Source organism: Tamandua tetradactyla, chromosome 4 (assembly GCF_023851605.1).
Source record: "Tamandua tetradactyla isolate mTamTet1 chromosome 4, mTamTet1.pri, whole genome shotgun sequence".
In the NCBI taxonomy this organism is placed as follows: Eukaryota; Metazoa; Chordata; class Mammalia; order Pilosa; family Myrmecophagidae; genus Tamandua; species Tamandua tetradactyla.
In genome coordinates this window covers 60,093,050-60,120,598 of record NC_135330.1, presented here as the reverse complement: position 1 = coordinate 60,120,598, position 27,549 = coordinate 60,093,050, and the positions used below count along the sequence as shown (strand labels likewise).

At 37.0% G+C, this 27,549-nt stretch overlaps 1 protein-coding gene across 3 annotated transcripts in view; it reads left to right on the top strand.

Annotated features, from left to right (window-relative positions):
- The window catches only part of KLHL12 (kelch like family member 12), a 59,143-nt gene extending 31,738 nt beyond the window's left edge, over positions 1-27,405 (top strand). For all 3 annotated transcript variants that reach the window (XM_077157431.1, XM_077157433.1, XM_077157432.1), the window contains exons 6-12: positions 875-989; positions 21,017-21,123; positions 22,973-23,168; positions 23,649-23,807; positions 24,535-24,633; positions 25,448-25,634; positions 25,826-27,405. In XM_077157431.1, the coding sequence (XP_077013546.1) occupies positions 875-989; positions 21,017-21,123; positions 22,973-23,168; positions 23,649-23,807; positions 24,535-24,633; positions 25,448-25,634; positions 25,826-25,952 (990 nt within the window). In that variant the 3' untranslated portion in view covers positions 25,953-27,405. The remainder of the gene's footprint in view (positions 1-874; positions 990-21,016; positions 21,124-22,972; positions 23,169-23,648; positions 23,808-24,534; positions 24,634-25,447; positions 25,635-25,825) is intronic.
- Positions 27,406-27,549: the final 144 nt, after the last annotated feature.

Here is a 27,549-nt window from a genome sequence, read left to right as displayed (position 1 = left end):
GTACAAGTATAAGGAAACAGCAGAAGACAGTGAAGTAGCCTGAACTAGTACAGCCAAGCTGTTAACCACCCCTAGCCTTAGAGGAAAAGGTTGAGGAGTGGTTTCCAGAACCTGAAAGGAAAGTAAGTCATGTAGAGTTGCTATGTTGCGAAAAACTGTGACCTCTCGGTGAGGAATATGGCCAAGATTGTAGTGAGGGATCCAATAGAAATAAGGATGACTTCACTCCTTTTCCTCTCTCTCAGCTCCTTCTAGTGTTCCCCAATGGCCAAACCCAAACAGAAGCCAGGGGCCATGGGGACCCTGTGAATATGGCTTATATAGGGTAGCCTTCTGAGCCAGAGAGCAGAGTAGAGAAGGCTGTAGGGTGAATCTGAGGAGGCAAGTTGATATCTAGGACAGAACTCTGTCAGAAATAAACATGGGGAATATGACAGCTTTGTAAATATTGCATAAATTATTTCAGGCAAGATGAACTCCCTGTCATCCCAGGAAAGCTCTTCAGTTTCGCCTTAAAATTTTAATTAGTTATTATATCCTTGTATTTGTATAATCGCTAGAAGGTTGTAAAAGCAAAGTACTGTACTTGCCAAGGTAGATGGGAATAGGGCTAGGTGCAAAACTTCAGTGTACATCTCTTAATATCATTTGGTTTTCAAACTATGTAATACATTATCTATTCAAAAATTAAAATTAATTTTAAATTCATTTCTGAAAATCCATAGCATAGTTTTTACCAGCATCCCTCCTGAAACCAGAGCTTTGGAGACTGGTTTTCTGTATTAAAAAGTTCATTCTTTATCTGTGCCATTTATACTCTTCTCAACATTGGAGGAGGCCACTGTGGCTCACTGAACTGTCTGCTATATTTCAGCCTTTCATCCGCTGTAGTTTACAATGCAGAGATTTAGTTGATGAAGCAAAGAAGTTTCACCTGAGGCCTGAACTGCGGAGTCAGATGCAAGGACCCAGGACGAGGGCTCGTCTAGGTAAGCTGGCACCTTGGCAGATTGAGAGGATATTTTTCAACTACTCCTTGGAGGTGGCATAATGTAGTTGAAAAGTATACTGTGTAAGAAGTTAAAATACCTTATTTCAGACCTGCATTGATATTTTATTAATGGTGTCATCCTGGGAAAGTCATATTACTTCTCAGCTTTCTTTCTTATGAATTAAGGATATCTTCCCTGTCTATTTCACATAATGATTTGGAGACTTAAACAAGATAGTATGATATCACTTCTTAAATTCTGAAGTATTGTCCCGTATAATAGAGTGTACTGATTAGAGACTATTTTGAATGCTGTGTAATAAGTGCTATGCTTCCACGCGCTTCTCTCCTTCCCCTTGTGTATGTGTGTTTAAATAAGAGAAATTGTAGTTTAACAAAAAATCATGAGGAAATGCAGAGTTCCCATATACCCTCACTCACATACACAATTTTCCCTATTAACACTTTGCATTAGTGCGGGTTTTTTTTTTACAATTAATGAAATAATGTTATTATAATTTACTATTAACTATACTTCATAGTTTACATTAGCATTCACTGTGTTGTACAGTCTTTTGTTTTTTGTTTGTTTTTTTCATTTTTATTCTGGTAACATTGTACAACCTAAATTTTCCCCTTTTACCACATTCAAATCTATATATACCTCAGGATGTTAAATATAGTCATGTGTTATGATGCCATCACCACCATCCATTACCAAAACTTTTCCATTAATGTGAACAAAAGTTCAGTAACAATTAAGTATTAGAACCCCATTTGCTATCCTCACTGCAGCCTCTGCTAACATGTATTCTAGTTTCTGACTATCAATTTACTTTTCCTGATTATTTCATATCAATGACAACATACAATGTTCTTTTGTGTCTGGCTTATTTCACTCAGTATGATATCTTCAAGGTTCAGCCAGTTGTCACATATATCAGAACTTTATTCTTTTTATAGCTGATTAATATTTCATTGTATATATATATACATTGTGTATATATATATATATATATATATATATATATATATACCACATTTTGTTTTATACATTCATCTGTTGAATGACACTTGGATTGCTTCTACCCTTTGGCAGTTGTGAGTAATGCCACTATGAACATTGGTGACCAAAAATCTTTTCGTGTTCCTGCTTCCAGTTCTTTTGGGTATGTACCTGGAATCAGGATTGCTGAGTCATATGTTAATTCTATTCTTAACTTTCTGAGGAACTGCCAAATAGTTTTACACAGTGACTACACTTTTTCACATTCCCACCAATAATAAATGAGGGTTCCTGTTTATCTACATCCTCTCCCACACTTGTTATTTTTGTATTTTTTAATACTAACCATTCTAGTAGATGAGAAATGATATTTCAGTGTGCTTTTGATTTGCATTTCCCTGATGGCTAATGATGTTGAGCATCTTTTCATGTGCTTTTTCATCATTTGTTTATCTTCTTTGGAGAAATATCTGTTCGAGTCTTTTGCCCATTTATTGATTGGGTCATCTTTTTGTTGTTGAGTTATATGATATCTTTATAAATTCTGGATATTAAACCCTTACCAGATATGTGGTTTCCACATACTTTCTCCCATTCTGTAGAGTTGTCTTTTTATTTTCATGATAAACTCCTTTCATGTACAAAATTTTTAATTTTTATGAGGTCCCATTTATTTTTGTTTTTTTTTTCATGCTTTTGTGTCAAGTCTAAGAACTATTACTTAACATAAGATCCTAAAGATGCTTCCCCACATTTTCTTCTCAGAGTTTTATAGTTCTGGTTCTTATATTTAGGTCTTTGATCTATTTTGAGTGAATTTTTGTGTATGGTGTGGGATCGGAGTCCCCAGTGATTCTTGCATGTAAATATCCACTTTTCACAGGAACAAATGTTAAAGAGACTTGCATTCCTAATTGAATGGACTTTGAACACTTGTCAAAAATCATTTGGCCATAGATGTGAGTTTATTTCTGAACTCTCAATTTAATTCTTTTTGTCTATATGTCTGTCCTTGTGCCAATACCATCTGTTTTGATTACTATGCTTTGTAGGAAGTTTTAAAATAGAGAAGTTCTCCAGCTTTGTTTTTTGTTTTTTTTTCAAAATGGTTTTAGCTGTTCAGCACCCCTTACCTTTTCGTATAAATTTGATGATTGCTTTTCCATTTCTGCAAAGAAGCAGCTGTTGGGATTTTTATTGCAATTGTGTTGAATCTGTAAATCATTTTGGTTAGAATTGATATCCATGAATACAGAAGATTCTTCCTTTTATTTCAGTCTTCTGTGATTTCTTTTAGGAATTTCTTGTGATCTTCTGTCTACAAATCCTTTACATCCTTGGATAGATTTATTCCTAGATATTTGTTTCATTTTGTTGCTATTGTAAGTGAAATTTTTTCTTGTTTTCTTCTCCTGGTTGTTCATTACTGGTGTATAGAAACACTATTGATTTGGGGGTATGAATCTTGCCTTCTACCATTTACTTACTACCATTTTGTTTATTAGTTCTAGTAGCTTTGTTGTGGTTTTGTCAGGATTTTCTGTATGAAAAATTATCATATCTGCCAATAGAGAGTTTTATTTGTTCCTTTCCAATTTGGATGCCTTTTATTTCTTTTTCTTGTCTAATTACTCTGGCTAGAACTTCAAGTACAATGCTGAATAACAGTGGTGAAATGAACATCCTTGTCTTGTTTCTCTTAGAGAGAAAGCCTTCACACTCTTTCACCAGGGAGTTATGATGTTAGTAGTGGATTTTTCATATGTTATCTTTTATCATGTTGAGGAGGTTTCCTCCTATTCCTAGTTTTCTAATTATCTTTATCAAGAAGTGGTGCTAGAGATAGTTGAAGATGGCGGCTTAGCAATGTGCGTGTTTTAGTTTGTCCTCCAGAACAACTACTAAATGACCAGAAACAGTACAGAACAGCTCCCGGAGCCACGATAGTGACCAGACACACAGCGTACCCCAGTTTGGACCAGCTAGACCAGCTGCAAGTCTCCGGAACAGTGAGTTCCCCAAGCCACAGCAGTTCCCCAAGCCGCGGCGGCCAGCTCCCGGCGCCCCTCCCCCACAGGCGGCTTCCCGGAGGGAAAGGAAAGAGACTCTAACAGTAGCAGGGACTGAGTTCAACCAAACACCAATTGTGGCATTAATAAACAAATTCTGACTACTAAAAATAGGCCCCCAACTCAGGCAAAACTGGTCAAGGCAGAGGTCGCCTATTGGGCTAACCAAAAAAGAGGAAAGGGGACTAAACGGAGGCTTTTGTGGATGTTTCTTTGGAGGCTTGGCTACCTCTGGATTCAGCGGTGGGACTACACAGGCTGCAACTACCCCAGGCATATGCAGAAACAGATTGCTTTCAGGACTGTCTCCTGTCTGAGCCTTCCCCAGGGGAGGGGTGAAACGCAACTCAGGTGGAATCCCTCTCTCAAGGAATACAGACCCCAGGGCTTGGCAATTTGAAGCCATTAAAACCAGCCTACAACCTCTCCTCTGTCTCCACCACGCCCCCAGCAGGGAGAGCCTTCCAAAGTTAAAGGAGCCACAACATCTTTTGCTGATGGGACCCGCAGACAGACAAGCGCCACATACTGGGCAGGATAAGAAAAACAGAGCCCAGAGACTTCACAGGAAAGTCTTTCAACCTGCTGGGTCTCACCTTCAGGGAAAACTGTCGCAGGTGACTCCTTCCCCCTGATAGGAGGCCAGTTTAGTCCGGGAAAACCTGGCTGAAGTCTGTAATACCTATGTAGACCCTCCTAAGGGTGGGGAGGGAAAAGGCATCTTACAAGCAGGACAAGAAACAAGAAAACAAAAACTGAAAAATTACCCTCTGTTAAACAAAACTTAAGCTAGAGGCCCAGAAAAAGCTGAACTGAAGGTCAAAGAACAGATAGACAACAAACTCATCTAGCAAGAAAACCCTAGGTAAGATAAGTGAAAGCAATCTCCGGAATAAACTAATTAAGGTAATTAAATGTCTAGACGCCAGAAAAAAGTAACAGATCACACCAGGAAAATTGAAGATATGGCCCAGTCAAAGGAACAAACCAGTAGTTCAAATGAGATACAGGAGCTGAAACAACTAATTCAGAATGTACGAACAGAAATGGAAAACCTCATCAAAAACCAAATCAATGAATTGAGGGAGGACATGAAGAAGGCAAGGAATGAACAAAAAGAAGAAATGGAAAATCTGAAAAAACAAATCACAGAACTTATGGGAATGAAAGATACAGTAGAAGAGATGAAAAATACAGTGGAAACCTACAATGGTAGATTTCAAGAGACAGAGGTTAGGATTAGTGAACTGGAGGATGGAACATCTGAAATCCAAAAAGAAACAGAAACTATAAGGGAAAGAATGGAAAAATATGAGCAGGGACTCAGGGAATTGAATGATAATATGACGCGCACAAATATACGTGTTGTGGGTGTCCCGGAAGGAGAAGAGAAGGAAAAAGGAGGAGAAAAACTAATGGAAGAAATTACCACTGAAAATTTCCCAACTCTTATGAAAGACCTAAAATTACAGATCCAAGAAATGCAGCGCACCCCAAACAGAATAGATCCAAATAGACGTTCTCCAAGACACTTACTAGTCAGAATGTCAGAGGTCAAAAAGAAAGAGAGGATCCTGAAAGCAGCAAGAGAAAAGCAATCCATCACATACAAGGGAAGCCCAATAAGACTAGGTAGATTTCTCAGCAGAAACCATGGAGGCGAGAAGACAGTGGGATGATATATTTAAATTAGTAAAAGAGAAAAACTGCCAGCCAAGAATTCTATATCCAGCAAAATCGTCCTTCAAAAATGAGGGAGAAATTAAAACATTTTCAGGCAAAAAGTCACTGAGAGAATTTGTGACCAAGAGACCAGCTCTGCAAGAAATACTAAAGGGAGCACTATAGACGGATACGAAAAGACAGAAGAGAGAGGTGTGGAGAAGAGTGTAGAAAGAAGGAAAATTAGATATGATATATAAAATACAAAAGGCAAAATGGTAGAGGAAAGTACTACCCAAACAGTAATAACACTAAGTGTTAATGGACTGAACTCCCCAATCAAAAGACATAGACTGGCAGAATGGATTAAAAACAGGATCCTTCTATATGCTGTCTACAGGAAACACATCTTAGACCCAAAGATAAACACAGGTTGAAAGTGAAAGGTTGGGAAAAGATATTTCATGCAAAGAACAACCAGAAAAGAACAGGAGTAGCTATACTAATATCCAACAAATTCGACTTCAAATGTAAAACAGTTCAAAGAGACAAAGAAGGATACTATCTACTAATAAAAGGAGCAATTAAACAAGAAGACATAACAATGATAAATATTTATTGCACCAAACCAGAATGCCCCAAAATACATGAGGCAAACACTGCAAATACTGAACAGGGAAATAGACACATCTACCATAATAGTTGGAGACTTCAATTCCCCACTCTCATCAATGGACAGAACATCTAGACAGAGGATCAATAAAGAAACAGAGAATTTGAATATTACAATAAATGAGCTAGACTTAACAGACATTTATAGGACATTACACCCCACAACAGCAGGATACACCTTTTTCTCAAGTGCTCATGGATCATTCTCAAAGATAGACCATATGCTGGGTCACAAAGCAAGTCTCAACAAATTAAAAAAGATTGAAATTATACACAACACTTTCTCAGATCATAAAGGAATGAAGTTGGAAATCAATAATAGGCAGAGTGCCAGAAAATTCATAAATACATGGAGGCTCAACAACACTCTTAAACAACCAGTGGGTCAAGGAAGAAATTACAAGAGAAATCAGTAAATATCTCAAGGTGAATGAAAATGAGAACACAACATATCAAAACTTATGGGACGCAGCAAAGGCAGTGCTAAGAGGGAAATTTATTGCCCTAAATGCCTATATCAAAAAAGAAGAAAGGGCAAAAATCGGGAATTAACTGTCCACTTGGAAGAACTGGAGAAAGAACAGCAAACTAACCCCAAAGCAAGCAAAAGGAAAGAAATAACAAAGATTAGAGCAGAAATAAATGAAATTGAGATCATGAAAACAATAGAGAAAATCAGAAAGACCAGAAGTTGGTTCTATGAGAAAATCAGTAAGATTGATGGGCCCTTAGCAAGACTGACAAAAAGAAGAAGAGAGAGGATGCAAATAAATAAGAAGTGTACTGCATTACTTTTATTGTGCTTTAAGATTTTTTTTTCCTGGAATTCTAAACATTTCAAAAAGAATAGATCAAGGGGAAATGAGAGATTTTTTATTATTTCAAACTGGTGTTTAGCTACAGTTATTATTATATAATATTTTTTAATATGAGAAGTATTTTGATATGTTTTGGAATCTTTTTTATAGGAAATGAAATGCTGTTTCTTTCCATTGCAGAAGCAGAAATGAACAGGAATTTTCAGTTCATGTTTATATGGCATTGTGGTAGATTGAATTATGTATCCAAGGAAAAAACATGTTCTTCATCTTAATCCATTCCTATGGGTGTGAACTCCTTGTAAATAGGACCTCTTGAAGATAGTTATTTTTAGGTGAGGTGGGCTAACTGAATGAGGGTGAGTATCCATATTCCTGGAGGCCTTATAAAGAGGACCTGGAAGTCATGGAAGCAAGAAAATAGAAGACACCACCACCATGTTATGGGAAAGCCAGGGAAACAATTGCCAGCAAACCAGCATCACAATGCTACTGACGCTGGCAGAAAGTGAGCCTTCTAATCTCCAAAACCATGAAACAATAAATTCTATTGTTTTAGCCAACCCATTGTCTGGTATTTGTCACTGCAACCAGGCAAGCTAAGACAGGCATGAAATTGGCTCGGAGGAAATGAAGCATCCAATATACTGTCACTGCAGAATGATTTATCCAACAAAGCTAGAGATTTTAAAATTCATTTTTCAAGCAAACAGCACTGTTCTTTTATATTAAATAAACTCAGCCTATCTTAAAACTCAAAAAATAAATAAGTGGTGCTGGATTTTGTCAAATGTCTTTCCTGAGTTTATTGAGAAGATTATATATGTGTTTGTTTTCCCTTCATTCTATTAACATGGTATACTATATTAATTGATTTTCTTATGTTGAACCACACTTACATATCTGAGAGAAACTCCACTTATGACAGTATATAATTCTTTTAATGTGGTGTTGGATTTGGTTTCCTAATATTTTGTTGAGGGCTTTTGCATCTATAGTCATAAGGGATATTGGTCTGTAATTTTGTTTTCTTGTGGTATTTTTATTTGGTTTTGGTATTAGAGTGATGCAGTCCTCATAGAATGAGTTAGACTGTTCCTTCCTTTTCATTTTTGGAAGAGTTTGAGCAGGGTTGGTGTTAATTCTTGAATGTTTGTTAAAATTCACCAGTGAAGCCATCTGGTCCAGGGCTTTTCTTTTTTAGGAGGTTTTTGATGACTGAATTTTACTTATTACCTGCCTGTTGTGATCTTCCATTTCCAATTGAGTCAGTTTAGATAGTTTGTGTGTTTCTCAGAATTAGTCCATTTTATCTAGGTTATCCAATGTGTTGGCATACAGTGGTCATAGTATTCTCTTATTATCCTTTTTATTTCTGTGGTGCCAGTAGTAATGTTCCCTCTTTCATTTCTGATTTTAATTATTGCTATTCTCTTTTTCTTTTTCAGTCTAACTAAAGGGTTGTCAATTTTATTGATCTTTTCAAAGAAACAATTTTTTGTTTATTAATTCTCTCTGTTATTTTTAATTGTTTTTCCTTTATCTCCATTATAATCGTTATTTCCTTCTTTCTGCTTACTTTGGGTTTATTTGCTCTCTTTTTTCTACAGCCTTCAGTTTTGAGGTTAGGTCACTAATTTGAGCTCTCTCTACTTTTTTAACATAAGCATTTAGAGCTATACATTTCCATCTCAGCACTGCCTTTGGTGCATCCTATAGTTCTGGTATGTTGTGCTTTCATTTTCATTTGCTTCAAGCTATTTCCTAATTTCCCTTAAGACTTCTTCTTTGACCCATTGATTGTTTAAGAGTGTGTTGTTTAATCTCCACATATTTGTGTTCTTCCTCTGTTACTTATTTCTAGTTTCATTCCATTGTAGTTGGAAAAGATGTATCATACGACTTCAATGTTTTTGAATTTGAGTCTTGTTTTGTGATATAAGATATGGTCTATCCCAGAGAGTGATCCATGTGCACTTGAGAAGAATGTGTATTTTGTTGTTGGGTGTAGTATTCTATATGTCTATTAGGTTTACTTGGTTTACAGTATAATAATTTCTTTATTGATCTTCTGTCTAGATGTTCTACCCATTGTTTAAAAGTGGTTTATTGAACTTTCCTGTTATTAAAGTAGAACCATCTTATTTTTCTCCCTTCAACTCTGGAAGTATTTACTATACATATTTTGAGGTTCTGCCATTAGGTGCACATATATATATATATATATATATATATATATATATATATATATATATATATACACTTATTTATTTATTTATAATTGTTGTGTCTTCTTGTTGAACTGGCCCCTTATCAGTATATAGTGACCTTTGTCCCTTGCGACTTTTTTTTTTTTTTTAACATGGGCAGGCACCAGGAAACAAACCCAGGTCTCTGTCATGGCAGGCGAGAATTCTGCCACTGAGCCACTGTCACACTGCTATAATAGTTTATGACTTAATGTCTATTTTATCTGACATTTGTATGGATACCCCAACTCTTCTTTGGTTACTATTTGCTTAATATATTTTTTTCCATCTTTCACTTACAACCCACTTTTGTTTTTTAATTGAAGGTATCTTGTAAGCAGTAAATAGTTGTAATATGCTTGCTTATCCTTTTTACCTATCTGACCTTTTTGAAGAGTTTAATTCATTTATATTTGAAGTAGCTACTGATAATGTAGGAGTTTCTTCTGCCATTTTATTTGTTCTTTGTAAGTCTTAGGACTTTTTTTGTCCCTCAATTCTTCTATCAATGCCTACTTTCATATTTATTTGTATGGTGTTGTTTTTTTTTTTTTTTTTGGAGTCTACCATTTTGAATTCCTTCTCATTTCTTTCTGTAGATATTTTTTGTATATTTTCTTTGTGGTTACCATACATGGAACTAAAATAGAACATCCTAATGTTCAATTTATAATAATCGTGTTTGATTTGATATCAACTTCAAAAGCATTCACGTAAACTCTTCCTCTACCCTCCCATGCCCCCAACTTTTTGCTGTTATTTGTTTTAAATTATTTCTTTATATGTTGTATGTCTGAGACTGTATTTATCTTTACATTTGCATAAAACCAGCAAGAAGCAAAAAGTGGAGTTGCATACCAAAAAGTACAATGGAGTAGCACTAGCGTTTATAATTACGCATGTGGTTACCTTTATCAGAGGTCTTTGGTTCTTTATGCCACTTCGATCCACCGTTTGGTGTCTTTTCCTTTCAGTCTGAAGAACTCTCTTTAACATTGTTTGTAGAGCATGTTTAGTGATGACAAAATCCCTCCACTTTTGTTTTATCTGGGAATGTCTTAATCTCTCACTCTATTTTGAGAGTCACAATGAATGTAAAATTCTTGATTGACAGTTGTTATCTCTCAGCACTTTAAATAATTTGTTCCCTGACTCCTTGCTTCCATGTCTTCTGATGATAAATCATAATCTAATCTTATTGGGACTCCATTGTATATGAAATGTTGCTTCTCTCTTGTGGCTTTCAGAACTCTCTCCTTGTCCTTGACATTTAACAGTTTGACTCCTATGTGTCTGGGTCTGGTTCTTTTTGAGTTACTCCTGTTTGACATCTGTTAGACCCTTGAATGTGCGTATCCAGTCTCTCCTTAAATTGGGTTTTTTTGTTTGTTTGTTTTGTTTTTTGCCATTATTTCTTTGAATATTCTTTCTGTCCCTTTCTCTCTTTCTTCTTCTTGAACTCCCTTAATGCTTGATGATGTCCCACAGGACTGTTAGGCCCTGTTTGCTTTTTAAAATTGTTTTCTTTCTGTTCCTCAGTCTAAATGACTTCATGTGTTTTGTCTTTGTATTCACTGATTCTTTCTTTTGCCAGTTCCAGTGTGCTTTTGAAACCCACTGGAAATTTTTTATTTCTGTTTTTGTGGTCTTCACAAAAGTGTTAGTATTTCTGTTTGGTTCCTTTTTAAAATTTTCTCTCACTTTGAGATTCTCATGTTGTTCATTCATTGTTTTCCTGATATCCTTGAGTTCTTGCTTTGTTTTTCTTTATCTCCTTAAACATACTGAAGATCTTTTTTTTTTTAAGTATTTATCTGATATGTCTAAAGTCTGGTGTTTTTCATTGATGGTTTCCGGATTTTTATGTTATCCCCTTGGATGCACCATCATTCCTATTTCTTTGTTTCTTTTGAATCTTTTGTTGCACACGGTACATTTTAATATTTTAGCATTAACTCTGGGATTTAGTCCCTGAGCTATCTGTTCCCTAAGTTTGTATCTAGCTAGTGATACAGCTTTCCTGAGTGCCTGGAGCTAACAGACAGAGCAATCCAAAAAAATAGGAAACGCTGGCTTGTGATTATTCAGGGCCTTAGGAATTTCCACATTTATAGTAATTTGAATACCTCTTCTGTTTCCTATGATAAAGACTTTCACCCCCTCCCAGGTGCTCTATTATATTACTTAAGCAGGTAATCCTTTGCCCCAGGCCACTTTGACTTAATTGTTTTTTTGTGCTGCTTTAGCAACTTCTGTCTGCGGGCATGTTCTGGGAACTTAATCCAGAGTTAAGTTTCCTGGTTCATTCTTTCAGGCTGCCACCCAGTACATTGGTATAAACGTATAGGCACCATAGTAGGCATATAGGAGTTACTCTGTTCCTTCCATGTTGCTCCACACCACATGGGGGACGGAATGGGAAAGGAGAGGGGCCAACAAGGATTCCATGAACTTTTACCATTTTTTCAAGCTGCATTTTCTTGATTCGGCACTCTCCCAGTTATTGTACTACTTCAGCTGTTTTCTAGACTTCTGAAGAAGGTAGAACAACTAGTTTTTGTTAGTTGTTCAAAGATTCTGTCAGGGAACAGTACCCTAGAGAATCTTACACCACCATCTTGGTCAGTTCCCTTATATGTTTTTTTTCCCAGTTCTAGAATGAAAAAAGGAGGGAACAGCAGCCCAATATAGTAGAAAATACAGGGGATTTTACAGTGACACATTTGTTATTTAGGAGCATGAACTCTGGAGCCAGACCGCATGGGTACAGATCCCAGTTACCACTTACTAGGTGGGCATAACTAACCTCTCTCTGCGTCAGTTGCCTTATCTATAAAATGGGGTCATAATAACACCTCCCATTAATGTTGTTATGAGGATTAAATAAATTAATTTATATAAAAGGCTTAGAACAGTTCTCGGCACAAAGTAAATGCTATGTATCTTAACTGTTTCTTTAGCAAGCATATATAAATTGAAATCCCAGTCCCGTCAATGACTACTTGTATGACCTTGATCCAGGGTATCAGTATATCTGAGCCTATGCATTTGCCTCTAAATTGAGACCATTTGGGTCTTATCTTACTGGATTGTTGGGAGATAAAGGCTAACATTGTAGCAAACGCATAATAAATACTCAGATGTTATTTCCTGTTCCAGTTTGAATCTGTTCCGTACCTCAGGAAAAAACATGTCCTTTAATCCTCATTCAGTATTGCTTGGTGGTATCTTTTTTATTGTTTCCATGGAGATGCGACCCACCCAATTGTGGGTGGTAACTTTTCATTAGATGGTTTCCATGGAGATGCATCTCTCACCATTCAAAGTGGGGTTGCTTGTGGCGTCTTTTAAGAGCAGACCACTTTGGAGAAAACTTAGAGCCACCAGCCACCAGCCACCAGAACCAACAGAGTCCATACAGCCAAAGACCTTTGGAGATGAAGAAGGAAAATGCCCCCCAGGGGAGTTTCGTGAAACAAAAAGCATTGAAGAGAAAACTAGCAAATCAGACCATGTGCTTTTCCAGCTGAGACAGAAACCCTGAATGTCATCAGCCTTCTTGAACCAAGGTATCTTTCCCTGGATGCCTTAGATTGGACATTTCTATAGCTTTGCTTTAATTTGGACATTCTCACAGCCTTAGAACTGTAAACTTGCAACTTAATAAATTCCCCTTTTTAAAAACCATTCAGTTTCTGGTATATCGCATTCCGGCAGTTTGCAAACTAGAATACTTCCTGTCCAATTTTGCAACTTTCCTGTTTCACTCTCCCAAGAGTCTAGATATAATATGTAAAAGCATTTTGTAGTTTATAAAGTACTCTGTATATATGGGGTGGTATTTTATTTTTACTATTTCCTATTCTTTCTCTGACTGGGGAATCATACATGCTAAGGTGTTAATTAATAATTAAGCTGCTCACTGATAGATTTAAGTGAAATAGTTATTTATTCCCTTCATTTTTTAATGCTGTAAGTACTATATATTCAATGTAGAAAATTTAGAAATATAAATAAGCAAAAAATAAAGATAAAAATCACCCATAATCCCACCATCCAAAGATATCTTAATTTTTTTAAAAAGGAGTGCTTAGAGAAGGTACTATTAATAGGTAGTACTATTTTATTCGTTCTGCAGGGTGATAAAATGTGATCCCTGACTCACAGTATATGCAGACTAAATATGGAAAACTTTGAAAACATTAGAAGAAATTATAGGGAAATATTTGCTAACTTCTGAGCAGGAGCCTTTATAACTAAGACAGAAAAATCAAGAAGTCAAGGTTAGTTGACTACATCTTTGTTTTTTCAATGATGGCAAAAGACATCATAAAGTCATGTGGACTGAGAGAAAATATATTCAATGTATTTGACAAAGGTTAATATTTCTTATATTAAAATGAATACATATAGGGCGGGCCAAGGTACTCAGCAGGCAAAGTTCTCACCAGCATGCTGGAGACCTGGGTCCAATTCCCAATGCCTGCCCATGCAAAAAGAAAAAAAATGAATACATATAAATCAATAAGAAAAAGACAACCCAATAGAAGATTGGCAAAAGAGATGTACAGGTAGTACACAGAAGAGAAAGTTTAAATGACTGATAAACGTTTTAAAATGTGTTTCACTAGCATGTCTAGAAATGAAGATTAAAAGAAGATATTTATTGAAGTTTAAAGTGCGTACATCCTTTGTCTTCCACTTCTTGGAATCCATACCGTAAAAATAACACGGTTATAGCAAGAAATACATGTAAGAATATTTACTGCAAATTGTTAGTGTTAGCAGAAGAAAAGGATACTACTTAAATTCCATCTGAAGAAGAATGAATGATTGACTGGATTCTAGTAATCCATACTGTAAAATATTATGTAGCTAATAAAACCCATGAGACAGATATACATGGCTTGGTAGACAGAGAGACTGACTGACTCAGATATACTGAGTGGGGGAGAGGAGGGCATTTAATAAAAAAGGCAAAAACCTTTCCTCTGTTTAGATATGTATGTTTCTAAGAACATGCAAAGGTATTCAAGGGTCCACTAAACCTTCAGCAAGGTTACTCCTCTTTTATTTATATGCCTCTGTTATTACCATAGCATAGGTTACTTTTGTTGCTTAAAAAGTTTACATATATATATACACATACACACACACATACGTACACGCATTTTTTTTTTCCTTTTTAAATACTATATAAACCAGTGGTGTAGTGGAAAGAATCCGGCACTAAAGAGATAAGACATTTTGCTTATTTTGACTTCTCCCAGTTTTGTCACTCACTGTAGTAACTTGCTGTGTGAACTTGAGTAGGGTCTTTAACCTTTCTGGCACCAGGTCTTCATGGGCATATAAGGAAGTTAAATTCAATCACTAAGGTTCTTTCCAATATAGAAGAGAGGGGTTTTTTTGCCGAGTTTTAGGTGTCCCACAGGTACTTGATATCACTATCTGCTTTGTTAATTTGAACTAAAGCTATTGAAAATGTTTATAAACCAGCAAACCCAAAAGATTCTTTAAAGGTACATTTCTCTGAGGAGACAGCAGCAAAATTTACTGCTTTCTCAGAGAACTGGATTATTGTCCTAATTTTGAGAGATTAGAGTATGACTTCATGTCCCCTCAGTAGTTTTGAAATTATTTTTCAGAAGTTCTAGAAGGGAAATTCTGAAGCTTTCTTGGATTAGTCTTAATTCAGTATCACCTTGTCAGTGGCTTAGGAGTTAGATTGTTCCTACTATGATGTCTTCCACCCATCTCTATTCATAGATGTTGCTAAATCAGCTACCAGAATAATAACTCTTCTGTATACAGCATAAGGAAATTAAATATTGACTTCAACAGCTAAGTACAAATAGCATGCCAGGTAAACTTTGGGGGTTTTGTTTTTAGTTATTAACTTTACCCGCTGTTCTTTCCCAGAAGATATAATGGAAATAGCTATTCCCTGTTCTGAGCCAAAGATCAAATGCAGATATAGCCCTTTGAACTCTGTTATTTGCACTTCTGCCGTCTGTCTGCCCTAGTTCTATCACGACACACACACACCACCCCCTCAAAACAGTAACGACCATGGCACTGCCAGGATGCCTCAATTTTACTTTATTTATTTTCTATTTATTTTATTTTATTACTTTTTCACACTGTTCTTGTCAGATTTTTTTGGACGCACTTTCCTCATCATAAAGAAAAATGTCTAACTTATTAAGACCTCCTCACTGGCAATGAAGAAAGAGGCTTCCTTCAAAATCATCTGGCTGACTCTTTCACTAGCTCTTAATTTTTTACTTTAGTCAGATTGTGAGTGGTCCCCAACATGGGGTCCAAAGATTTTAAACCTTAGAAATTCTCAAAGATAGTAAAATTTAACCAGTTTCTGAGAGGAACACTTTCTATGCACGAAAGTAATGGAAGAGGCCTTATCCCAATCAAGAAGGTAAAGTGAGAATTTTCAAGGCTCTGTCCCCACCTACAGAAGCTTGGAAGAATGGGTAGAAACATGTTTCTTGAAGTTCCAAACAAGTTAAAAGATTACAGTAACAGGGTGAGCCACCAATTCAAGAAAAATGCCACTTAAAATCAGTGGGATCTCATGGTACCCTGGCTGTCCCACCTCTACACACTACCCCACACTACTGTCTTTTCTGTCACCACCCACATGAATTTCTGATTCTGGATCCAGAAGGACCATAATAACAATTCTGCACAAACTAGGAGCATATATGTCTGGCCCAATCTGTCTAGTTGTGGTTTGAGCAACTTGTTGTCCCAGAACTTGCCCTACATGTAAAAGGCAGTTCACAGTGCTCTCTTACAGAATGCTGTGGGAGAGCAGAGAAGTCGTGTTGCCTGAGGCAAGGGATTGCCAGCTGTAGGACATACAGTTCAGTGGCCAGCACTATAAGGAAACTGTTTCCTAGGAAAGAAGGAGCATTTGATTCCTTGTAAATGGGGGAATTCCTAGGGCCACATGCATATGTCCAAGAGAGGAGACATATGCAGATAGGACCCCTACACTTTGGCTTGGAGCTATTCTCCAAACACATAGATAAGCTTCAAAGGAGAACACTCCCACAAGGTCATCTACAAAAACTGGAAAGTTGTTTTCTTTTTTTTTTTCTCCTTTTTTTTTTTTCCTATTCGCCCCTGACATTCAAGGAAAGCTTGAGTTTGATCATAACAGTAGCTGGATATAAGCTTAAGGAGCAGATGTCTTAGAGTCTAAATTTCAGCAATAACACATTAAAATATCAAAATGTCCAGGTTTCCATTACTAGGTATCTACTCAGAGGACATCAGGGCAAGGACACAAACAGACATTTGCACACCAGTGTTTAAAGCAGCATTATTTACAATTACCAAGAGATGGAAACAGCCAAAGTATCCATCAACAGATAAGTGGCTAAACAAACTGTGGTATATACATACGATGGAATATTATGCAGCCGTAGACAGAATAAAGTTATGAAGTATGTAACAACATGGATGGACCTTAAGGACATTATGCTGAGTGAGATTAGCCAGAAACAAAAGGACAAATACTGTATGGTCTCACTGATATAAACTGACATTAGTGAATAAACTTGGAATATTTCGTTGGTAACAGAGACCATCAGGAGGTAGAAACAGGGTAAGATATTGGGTATTTGGAGCTGAAGGGATACAGATTGTGCAACAGGACTGAATGTAAAAACTCAGAAATGGACAGCACAATACAACCTAACTGTAATACAATTGTTAAAACACTGAATGAATGTGAGAATGATAGAGGGAGGATGGCTGGGAACCCAAATGAAATCAGAAAGAAAGACGATAAAGACTGAGATGGTATAATCTAGGAATGCCTAGAGGTGTAATGATAGTGACTAAATGTACAAATTTAAAAAATGTTTTTGCCTGAGGAAGAACAAAAGAATGTCATTAGTGCAGGGTGCTGAAAATAGATGGTAATTAATATTTTAAAATTTTACCTTATGTGTGAGACTAAAGCAAAAAATGTTTATTTGGTACAAAATTTATATTTTGACTAGTGAATTTCCTAATATAACTTATATAGACAGCTTAATTGAACACCATAAATACATGGAACCTTGAGTAGGGCATGAGATTTTGTTGGTTTGTCCAGAGTGATGCCCTGATGAATCCCAGAGTGATTTGAACAGTGAATAAAAAAGTATTTGCAAAGTCCCCTTTGGGGAATGGTGAGAAAGGGAGAAAATTCAACTTCCCTAAATTGAATTCTTGATATTCTCACTAGCAGTGCAGACAATCCAAGCTATAGGCTGAGCCCCCAGTCTTGGGGTTTGTTCATATGAAGCTTAACCCCACAAAGGATAGGTCAAGCCTACTTAAAATTAGGCCTAAGAGTCACCCCCAAGAGAACCTCTTTTGTTGCTCAGATGTGGCCTCTCTCTCCAGCCAACACAACGAGCAAACTCGCCACCCTCCCCCTGTCTACGTGGGACATGACTCTCAGGGGTGTGGACCTCCTGGCAACTTGGGACAGAAATCCTGGAATGAGCTGAGACTCAGTATCAAGGGATTGAGAAAACCCCTAGAATGAGCTGAGACTCAGCATCAGGGGATTGAGAAAACCTTCTTGACCAAAAGGGGGAAGAGCAAAATGAGACAAAATAAAGTGTCAATGGCTAAGAGATTCCAAACAGAGTTGAGAGGTTATCCTGGAGGTTATTCTTATGCACTAAATAGATAACACCTTGTTAGTCAAAATGTAGTGGAGAGGCTGGAGGGAACTGCTTGAAAATGTGGAGCTGTGTTCAAGTAGCCATGTTTTTTTGAAGATGATTGTATAATGATATAGCTTTCACAGTGTGACTGTGTGATTGTGAAAACCTTGTGTCTGATGCTCCTTTTATCTACCTTATCAACAGACGAGTAAAACATATGGAATAAAGATGAATGATGGGGGAACAAATGTTAAAATAAATTTAGAGTGAAATGCTGGTGATTGGTGAGGGGGAGGGGTGGGGAGTATGGTATGTATGAATTTTTTTGTTTTCTTTTTATTTCTTTTTCTGAATAGATGCAAATGTTCCAAGAAATGATCATGATGATGAATATGCAACTATGTGATGATATTGTGAATTACTGATTATATATGTAGAACGGAATAATCAAAAGTTACAAATGTTTGCGTTCAGTGTTTTTTGGTATTTTTTTAAAAATTTAAAAATTAATTTAAAAAAATGTCCAGGTTTCAACAAAAGATTACAAAACATGCAAAAGTGTATGAACCAGTGGCCCATGCAAAGAGAAGAGGAAAGCTTTAGAACCCATCAATGAGGAGGATCGACCAGGAACATTCCAGAGAAAGGCTTTTTAAAGATTGATCTTAAATGTGCTCAGAGAGCTAAAGGAAAGAAAACATGGACAAATCAGGAAAATGAAAGATAAACACAATGAGAATATCAGTAGAGACATGGAGATCATTACAAGAAACCAGTTAGAGCTAGAAACCACACTAACATTTAAAATTCCCTAGAGGGGGTTCAACAGCAAATTGGAGCTGTCAGAAGAATGAGTGAATTTGGAGATAAGATAGTTGAAATCATCCAGTCTAAGAAGCAGAAAGAAGAAAGAATAAGAAAAGTGAACAGAACCTGAGGAGTCTGTCATGTATTATCAAACAGTATATACATTGTGGGAGTCCTAGAAGTAGAAGAGAAAGGGACTGAAAGAATAATAATGGCTGAAATTTTCACAAATTTAACAAAAGACATGAATATACTCATCCAGGATGTTCAGTGGACTCCAAGTAGGATAAACCCAAACAAACTCTTGCCACATTGTATAATAAACAAACTGTTGGATGCCAAAAGACAAAGGGAGATTCCAAAATCTACTTGAGAGAAGCAATGTATTATGTACAATGGAATCTCAATAAGATGAAGTTCTGATTTCTCATTGGAAATCATGGAAGCAGGAAGGCAGTGGGAAGACATATTGAAAGAGCTGAAAGCAAAAATTGCCAACCAAGAATTTTATATCTGGCAAAACTGTCTTTCAGTAATGAGGGAGGGATTAAGACATCCCTGAATGAACAAAAGCTGAGTGTCATCACTTAGACCAACCCTACAAGAAATACTAAAGGGAGTTCTGCAGGTGGATAGGAAAGGACACTAGACAATTAACTGAAGCCATATGAAAAAATAAAAGTTCTCAAGTAAAAATATACGTGGGTAAATATAGATACAAATATGATTGTACTTTTGATTTATAATTACATTTTTTACTTCCTACAGCATTTTAAAGGCAAATGCATAAAATATAATGATAAACCAATAGTTTTGGACTCATAATGTATAACCATGTAATTTTTTACAAGAGCTACAAAAGATTTGATGGAGGGGTATAGGGACATAGTTTATGTATGCTCTTGAAGTCAGATTGGTATCAAAGCAAACAAGATTGTTATAGATTTGGTTACAAATTTAAACTCCATTGTAACCAAAAAGAAAAAAATATCAGAGTATATGCAAATTCAGAGAGACAAAAAGTAGAGTACAGATTACCAGGGTTAGGGGGCAGAGGCAATGGTGAATTAATGCAAAATGAGTGTAGGGTTTCTGTTTGGGGGTGAAAGGAAAGTTTTAGTAATGGATGGGCATGGGGGTCATGCAACACTGTGAATGTGATCAATTCCACTGCATGATATGCTTGGGAATAGTTCTTGTGTGCATAAAATTCCTTCAAGCTTCAGGTGCTACATTTGTTCGTCCAAGTCTGGTTACTTATAAGACCGCCTTATTCTCCTACATGCTCTCTTATAGATTGAATTGTCTGAAATGCTCCAGCTAACCATTCTCTTCATGAATTTTAATAGAGCGGTTGCACAAGAGATGTCCTCAGGAAATTTGCTCTTTGGAAAGAAACAAGAAAGGGAATGTTTTATCAGAATAAGATCTTGAAGGAAAAAGGGGGATATAAAGATTGTCAAAATAGATTCTTTGGGGAAATGAGAAAAGACTTTCTCTTTTATAGTCTAATCTGTGGCAATTTGGCAATTTTGATAAATTGGCAAGGAATGTGATCATGTAATTGGCTGATTTGGAAAAGTTAAAGCTCATGGAAAAGAGAAAATTTTTTAAATCTGTTACTTAGTTCCTAGAGTTTCAAACTCCAGCATTAGAGACAAGGTTAAAAGAATGTTCTTTCCCCATTGCCAAAACACTCCTAACTTGAGTTTTACAGGCTGAGAAGGGCAGAAAGCTCTGTTAGACTCCCACCTCAGTTATTAGGTCAGACAAAGTAATCTAGGTAGGTTGGAATGGTGTAGTGTTGTGTTCACTTTGCCTTCTGGGGCTTTCATGTCCAGAAATTTAAATTTCAGACCTTCACATTCTCAAGAGCTAGATCATCAAGAGGAAATAATTTCTTAAGGTAGCCTTATGATATATCTTATTTCAGATTGCTTCTCTGGGCTGTATAAAATAAGGTAACCTAGAGATGTTTCTACTTATACTTCCTTGTGAGGGGTTACTCAGCCAAAGATGATGTAGTAACTGATCTTTTTCTCCCTTTCTCTACAGGAGCCAATGAAGTGCTTCTGGTAGTTGGGGGCTTTGGAAGTCAGCAGTCTCCTATTGATGTGGTAGAGAAATATGACCCCAAAACTCAGGAGTGGAGCTTTTTGCCAGTAAGTAATAGTGTAACCACTTGTAAGGTTTTTACCAGTAAGTAACGGTGTAAGGCCGACAGTTTAAATATCATCATGTTTGAACAGTGAGTAAAAAAGTATTTGCAAAGTCCCCTTGGGGGAATGATGAGAAAGGGGAAAAATTTAACTTCCACAAGTGGAGAATTCTTGATGAAGTGGGGACAACCAAAACAATAGGCTGAGTCCCCAGTCTTGGGGTTTGTTCATATGAAACTTAACCCCACAAAGGGTAGGTCAAGCCTACTTAATATTAGGTATAAGAGTCACCCCCAAGAGAACTTCTTTTATTGCTCAGATATGGCCTCTCTCTCCAGCCAACACAACAAGTAAACTCACTGCCCTCCCCCTGTCTACGTGGGACATGACTCCTAGGGGTGTAGACCTTCCTGGCAATGTGGGACAGAAATCCTAGAATGAGCTGGGACTCAGCATCAAGGGATTGAGAAAACCTTCTTGACCAAAAGGGGGAAGAGCGAAATGAGACAAAATAAGGTGTCAATGGCTGAGAGATTCCAAACAGAGTCGAGAGATTATCCTGGAGGTTATTCTTACCCATTAAGTAGATGTGACCTTGTTAGTCAAGATTTAATGGAGAGGCTGGAGGGAACTGCCTGAAAATGTAGAGCTGTGTTCAGTAGCCATGTTTCTTGAAGATCATTGTATAATGATATAGCTTTCACAATGTGACTGTGTGATTGTGAAAACCTTGTGTCTGATGCTCCTTTTATCTACCTTATCAACAGACAAGTAAAACATACGGAATAAAAATAAATAATGGGGGAACAAATGTTAAAATAAATTTAGATTGAAATGCTAGTGGTCAATGAAAGGGAGGGGTAAGGGGTATGGTATGTATGATTTTTTTTCTGTTGTCTTTTTATTTCTTTTTCTGAATTGATTCAAATGTTCTAAGAAATGATCATGATGATGAATATGCAACTATGTGATGGCATTATGAATTACTGATTATATATGTAGAACAGAATGATCATGTTAAGAATGTTTGTGTTTGTTTGTTGTTATATTTTTTAATTAAAAATTAATAAAAAAGAAAATAAGTAAATAAATAAAATATCATCATGCCCTGATTCTAGGTCATAGTTAATCCGGCTCTAACAGAAAAGAGTGATTAACAGCACAGTGTTCCTTACAACCATGTCTTGCACACAGTAGGAACTCAATAAACAGATTTGACTTCAGATTTGTGAATGGCTCTCTGTCAGTTAAACTTGGCTCTTCACCACTATTTGCCTGTCTGCATAACTCCCAGCATGTTCCATTGGTCATACTGTGTTAAATTGATCTCATTATTAACTTGTGTTAAACTACTGTAACTTTCTCCCTTAGTATATCTCTATTTTAGGGCTGAACAAACAACAGTAATTATTCTGAGAAAAACAGGGAAATCTTTTGATCAATTCTTCTGCCTTTTAGAGCCTGAGCATTCTGGGCCTTTGATTAGAAGTGCTGAAGTACTTTTCTACATTATGGAAGGGTATCAGTCTCTTTGTCCAGTGTTATCTGGAATAGAAAAGAGCTAGATAATTGATCATAGAAAGACATTAAATCCTTTGGAAGCCTTGGAAAGAGTCAAATGTGCAGAAGGCTTGCATCTTTAAGAGTACCACAACAAACAAGAGGGTATTCATTCAGTAAGCAGTTAGCCTAAGGCCACTTGAGGATGAACCACTGCCTGAAAGAGGGTTCACGGTGACAGGCAAAGAAGCAAAGGAGCCGGGATAAAAACAGAAAGGATAGCAAAAGGTTAGGTTGGCCCAAGGCTTGTCTTACCTAAATGCTTTGTACCTCTTCTCTCTCAAATTCACAGAGCATCACTCGAAAGAGACGTTATGTAGCCTCAGTGTCCCTACATGACCGTATCTATGTAATTGGTGGCTATGATGGCCGTTCTCGCCTCAGCTCAGTGGAATGTCTAGACTACACAGCAGATGAGGATGGGGTCTGGTATTCTGTGGCCCCTATGAATGTCCGACGAGGCCTTGCTGGAGCTACCACCCTGGGAGGTAGGCTTGCTGTACAGGGCATTGTTTCCATTTTGCTTTGGGTGGATCAGGTTTCATACCACTCCTGTTGTCTAGCAGGAGCATGAAATGTGGAGAATAACTCATATGGTCAAATACAACTTTTTGCTTTCGGAAATATCAGAGTCACCAAAGTTGTTCAATATTCATGGATGTTTAACACAGACTGCAAAGTTGGTAAATCAAGTTCCCATGTGATGGATGGGAACTGTTACTAGGTATTGTATTATTACAAACTCCATTTAGTCCTCACATGATTTTGAGAAGTCTGTCTTATCCCATTCATTTTAGATGTCTTGAGTGTGTGCTGTCTTCCTTACCTATAAAACTTAACTGACTTATTAAAAAAACACTTTCTTTTTGTTCACAGACATTTGAAGAACGTGAGAGGAATTTATAGGAAAGAAAGTTATTAGAAATCGCTCATTCTCTAATAGTCTGTGATTTGTTCATTCTGGGCAGATATGATCTATGTATCTGGAGGCTTTGATGGAAGCAGGCGTCATACCAGTATGGAGCGATATGATCCAAACATTGACCAATGGAGCATGCTGGGAGATATGCAGACAGCCCGGGAAGGTGCTGGACTTGTGGTGGCCAGTGGAGTGATCTACTGTCTTGGTATTCAGCTTGGAATGCAGGGATGGGAGAAAACTGGGTAGCAGACTCTGAGTGGGATCCCTTTTTTTATTTTTAGTATTTTTATTAATAACATACAAATATACAAACATTCCATACATGGTGTACAATCAGTGGTTCACAATATCACCACATAGTTGTGTATTCAACACCATGATCATTTTTTTGAACATTTGTATCACTCCTGAAAAAGAAATAAAAAAGAAAAAACTCATACATACCATACCCCTCACCCTTCATTCTCATTGACTACTAGTTTCTATCTACCCAATTTTTTTTAACTTTTGTTCCCCCTATTATTTCTTTTTTATCCATATTTTTACTCATTTGTCCATACCTTAGCTAAAGGAACATCAGACACAAGGTTTTTACAATAACACAGTCACATTGCAAATGCTATGTTGTTAAACAATCATCTTCAAGAAACAAGGCTACTGGTACACAGCTCTGCAGTTTCAGATACTTCTGAGTAGGATCCCTTTTTATCAGAATTGAGTCCATACACTTCCTTCAATTAAAATCCTTGTCTAGGCCAATATGTTTTCCATTAACTTGGAATTATCTTTTTTTATAAGCAGAAAATAGGATAGTCAGATTTCTCCTAAAGTTACTGGAATGCTTGTGAGAGAACTGAAATCAAGAGAATTACTGGAAGCATTCAGAGAAAGCACTCTGAGAATAGGGACTTACCATTCTTTCTGTCTTTCAGGAGGATATGATGGCTTAAATATTTTAAATTCAGTTGAGAAGTATGATCCCCATACAGGACACTGGACTAATGTTACACCAATGGCCACCAAGCGCTCTGGTAAGACCAGTCAGGTGTGAGGGGAGGAACATAGACAGTGCTGTACAATCATTCTGTATGCAGTAGGGGCATAATCACAGGACCAGAGTATCAATATATCTGAGTTATATTTCCTGTTTCACTGTAGATTTAATGAAAAATATAAGCCAAAGTCTAACTTCCTCCTTGTCTCTGTTTTCTCTGCATATTAGTGAAGATAAAGACAGCTTCAACTTCAACTAGATTATAAATTTGAGGACAGAAGACTTATTTTATTGATTTTTTGTATCCTTGTTCCCTCCCTACATTGTATAATATCTAGTACAATGTAATACATGCTAAATAAATGTTGAATAATGTTTAATACATTGTTATAGGAACAAAAGAGTATTTACCTTCACTGAGAACTTCTTGAGCTAAAGTAGACTGAAATTTCTGAAAAGAGAAAACACTGTGCTAATTCAGCCTACTTCCTCTGGGTAAAATTTTCACAACCATTGTTACATCTCCTTTCCATCCTTCCACCTCCATTGCTTTTTTTTTTTTTTTTTAATTCCCTTATTTTCTTCTAATTGAGAAGGCTTGGGCTCCAAATCAGTGAAGGTAAAAAAGAGAACCATTTCAGTTTTGTTTTGTTTTTTTCTCATGTAAAGTCCTAGCCAAAGGACTTACAGATGTGCTTACCTGTGCTGGACTAGATATTCTAGTCCTGTCTGGTCCCAGTCTGCTTTCCTCTACTACCCTAGAATTCAGCTAAGCATCAGTGACCATGTTTTGTTTCTAGAATTCGGATCCTAGGCTTAGTCTTTATTTGCTATACCCTCTTTTTCCCCAGGTGCAGGAGTAGCCCTCCTGAATGACCATATTTATGTTGTGGGGGGATTTGATGGTACAGCCCACCTTTCTTCTGTTGAAGCATACAACATTCGCACAGATTCCTGGACAACTGTCACTAGTATGACCACCCCACGATGCTATGTAGGAGCCACAGTGCTTCGGGGGAGACTCTATGCAATTGCAGGGTAAGTTAGAAACTAAGTTAAGAGTCTTGGTGCATTCAGAGCAAGAGTTCATGTGATTTGGTCTTCATTTTTGAATGGAGAAAAGGTTTGAGGTGGGGTGGGAACAAAGTTCCCCAGTGGCAATCTGATGATGGTCTTATATGGAAAGAAATAGAAAGCTCAATTCCTTCTTTTGTTTCTTTCACACTCAGATATGATGGGAATTCTCTGCTGAGTAGCATTGAATGCTATGACCCTATCATCGACAACTGGGAAGTAGTAACATCCATGGGAACCCAGCGTTGTGATGCCGGTGTGTGTGTTCTGCGAGAGAAGTGACCATTGTTGGAGTGCCATCCAGAGCTAGTGACCAGTTCAAGGGACAGTTTGGGGGAGAATCAAGGATCCTTTCCAGAATGTCTGTTTCTCAATGTTTGCACAGGGTGATTACAAGCACCGGTGCAGTGATGATTGTACTTATTTGACACATTCTCCCCCTTGCGCTGATAGTTGTCCCTGAAAAGGGTGGGTAACAGACATTCAAAGAAGAATGCACATTGAATGGGTGTGAGAGACTATGATCATCCCTTCTCCATGGGGAGCACTTTGTTTTGTCATTTTTAACTTACCATGTACTTGGGAGAATATATATAGATATATATTATGCCTCATATATTGCAGAGAACTAAGGTGAGTATGACCTACTAAATGTGTGCAGTATTCATCCTAGGTGATTGGAAGGATACCAACTTGAATAAGCTTGGAAAAACCCAAGTCCCCTCCCCTCCTCCCAACACAGGAACAAATTTATTTTCTAATCTACAGGTAGTTAGGAACAATATAGTTCCATTCTGGAGGGAAAAATAGGGGGCAAGCCATATCAGAACCTTGGAGATCATTGGAGATAAATTCATCTGACATTCCCTTAGGGGGACTGAGTTGGTATATCAGAACAGAGGGTAGAGAGAGTAAAGTAAACTGAATTAGATGGAATGTGAATGAACCTAGAAACCACTGAAATATAATCTGGAAGACTGAGAAGATGTATTATTTTAAGGATCTTTGTATTTCCCCAAGGTCTTTCTAAAATAGAAGGTTGTGCATCTTTGAACTGGAAACTATCTGAGAGAATAACAGAGTGTACAAATGTTGGGAAGAGAGAATATGGCAAAATACGTTGAGGGTTCAGTATGCCTGGGGATAAACATAGAAGTACCTGTGATTTTACAATCATGTTATTGATTGGCCTCATCTAGCCATGGTAAGGTTTGCCTTGAATGGCTAAGAGACTTTCTTTTTGAATCAAATACTACTACACTATTACACTTCCATACTATTTATTTTGGGATGGGATGGGGTAGTATCAGCCTAGTAGTTCATATACATGATTATTGCACCATTCTTTTAAGGGCACACTTCTGCTAAGGAGTGGTTTTTACTGCTGTGTTTGGTACATTTGGACCTTTTCCTCCTATAAGGTTCCCTTACCTATCCTTCCAATGGATTTTATTCTTCCCAGTAGAGACAAATCAAAGAACCAAAACTCATTTATTAATTCCCATACCTGTGCTATCATCGTTTTTTGAGCTATCATCTGAGGCTCCTCTGTGTTATGGAATGAAATTCTTGCTTTATGGGTATTAGGAGTATGGGAACATGATAATCTAAACAGGGATGCACTTTCCATTTGCTCTGAAATTCCATTTTTCACCATTCCCTGAGTTGTATTGACCTACAGAGTTAATTTCCTTTGTATTTTTTTAAGAAAATATTAAAAATCACCTGTCTCAAATGCCTTTAGGAGAGTTTGTGGCTAACCAGCACTGCCTTCACCAGACATTTTTTTGGAAAATGAGGTAGGGATCAAATGTAGGTTCCATCTCTTACAACGTTTTCACTTTGTATGCCTGCCAGCTGCTCTGCTAAGAGACCACTT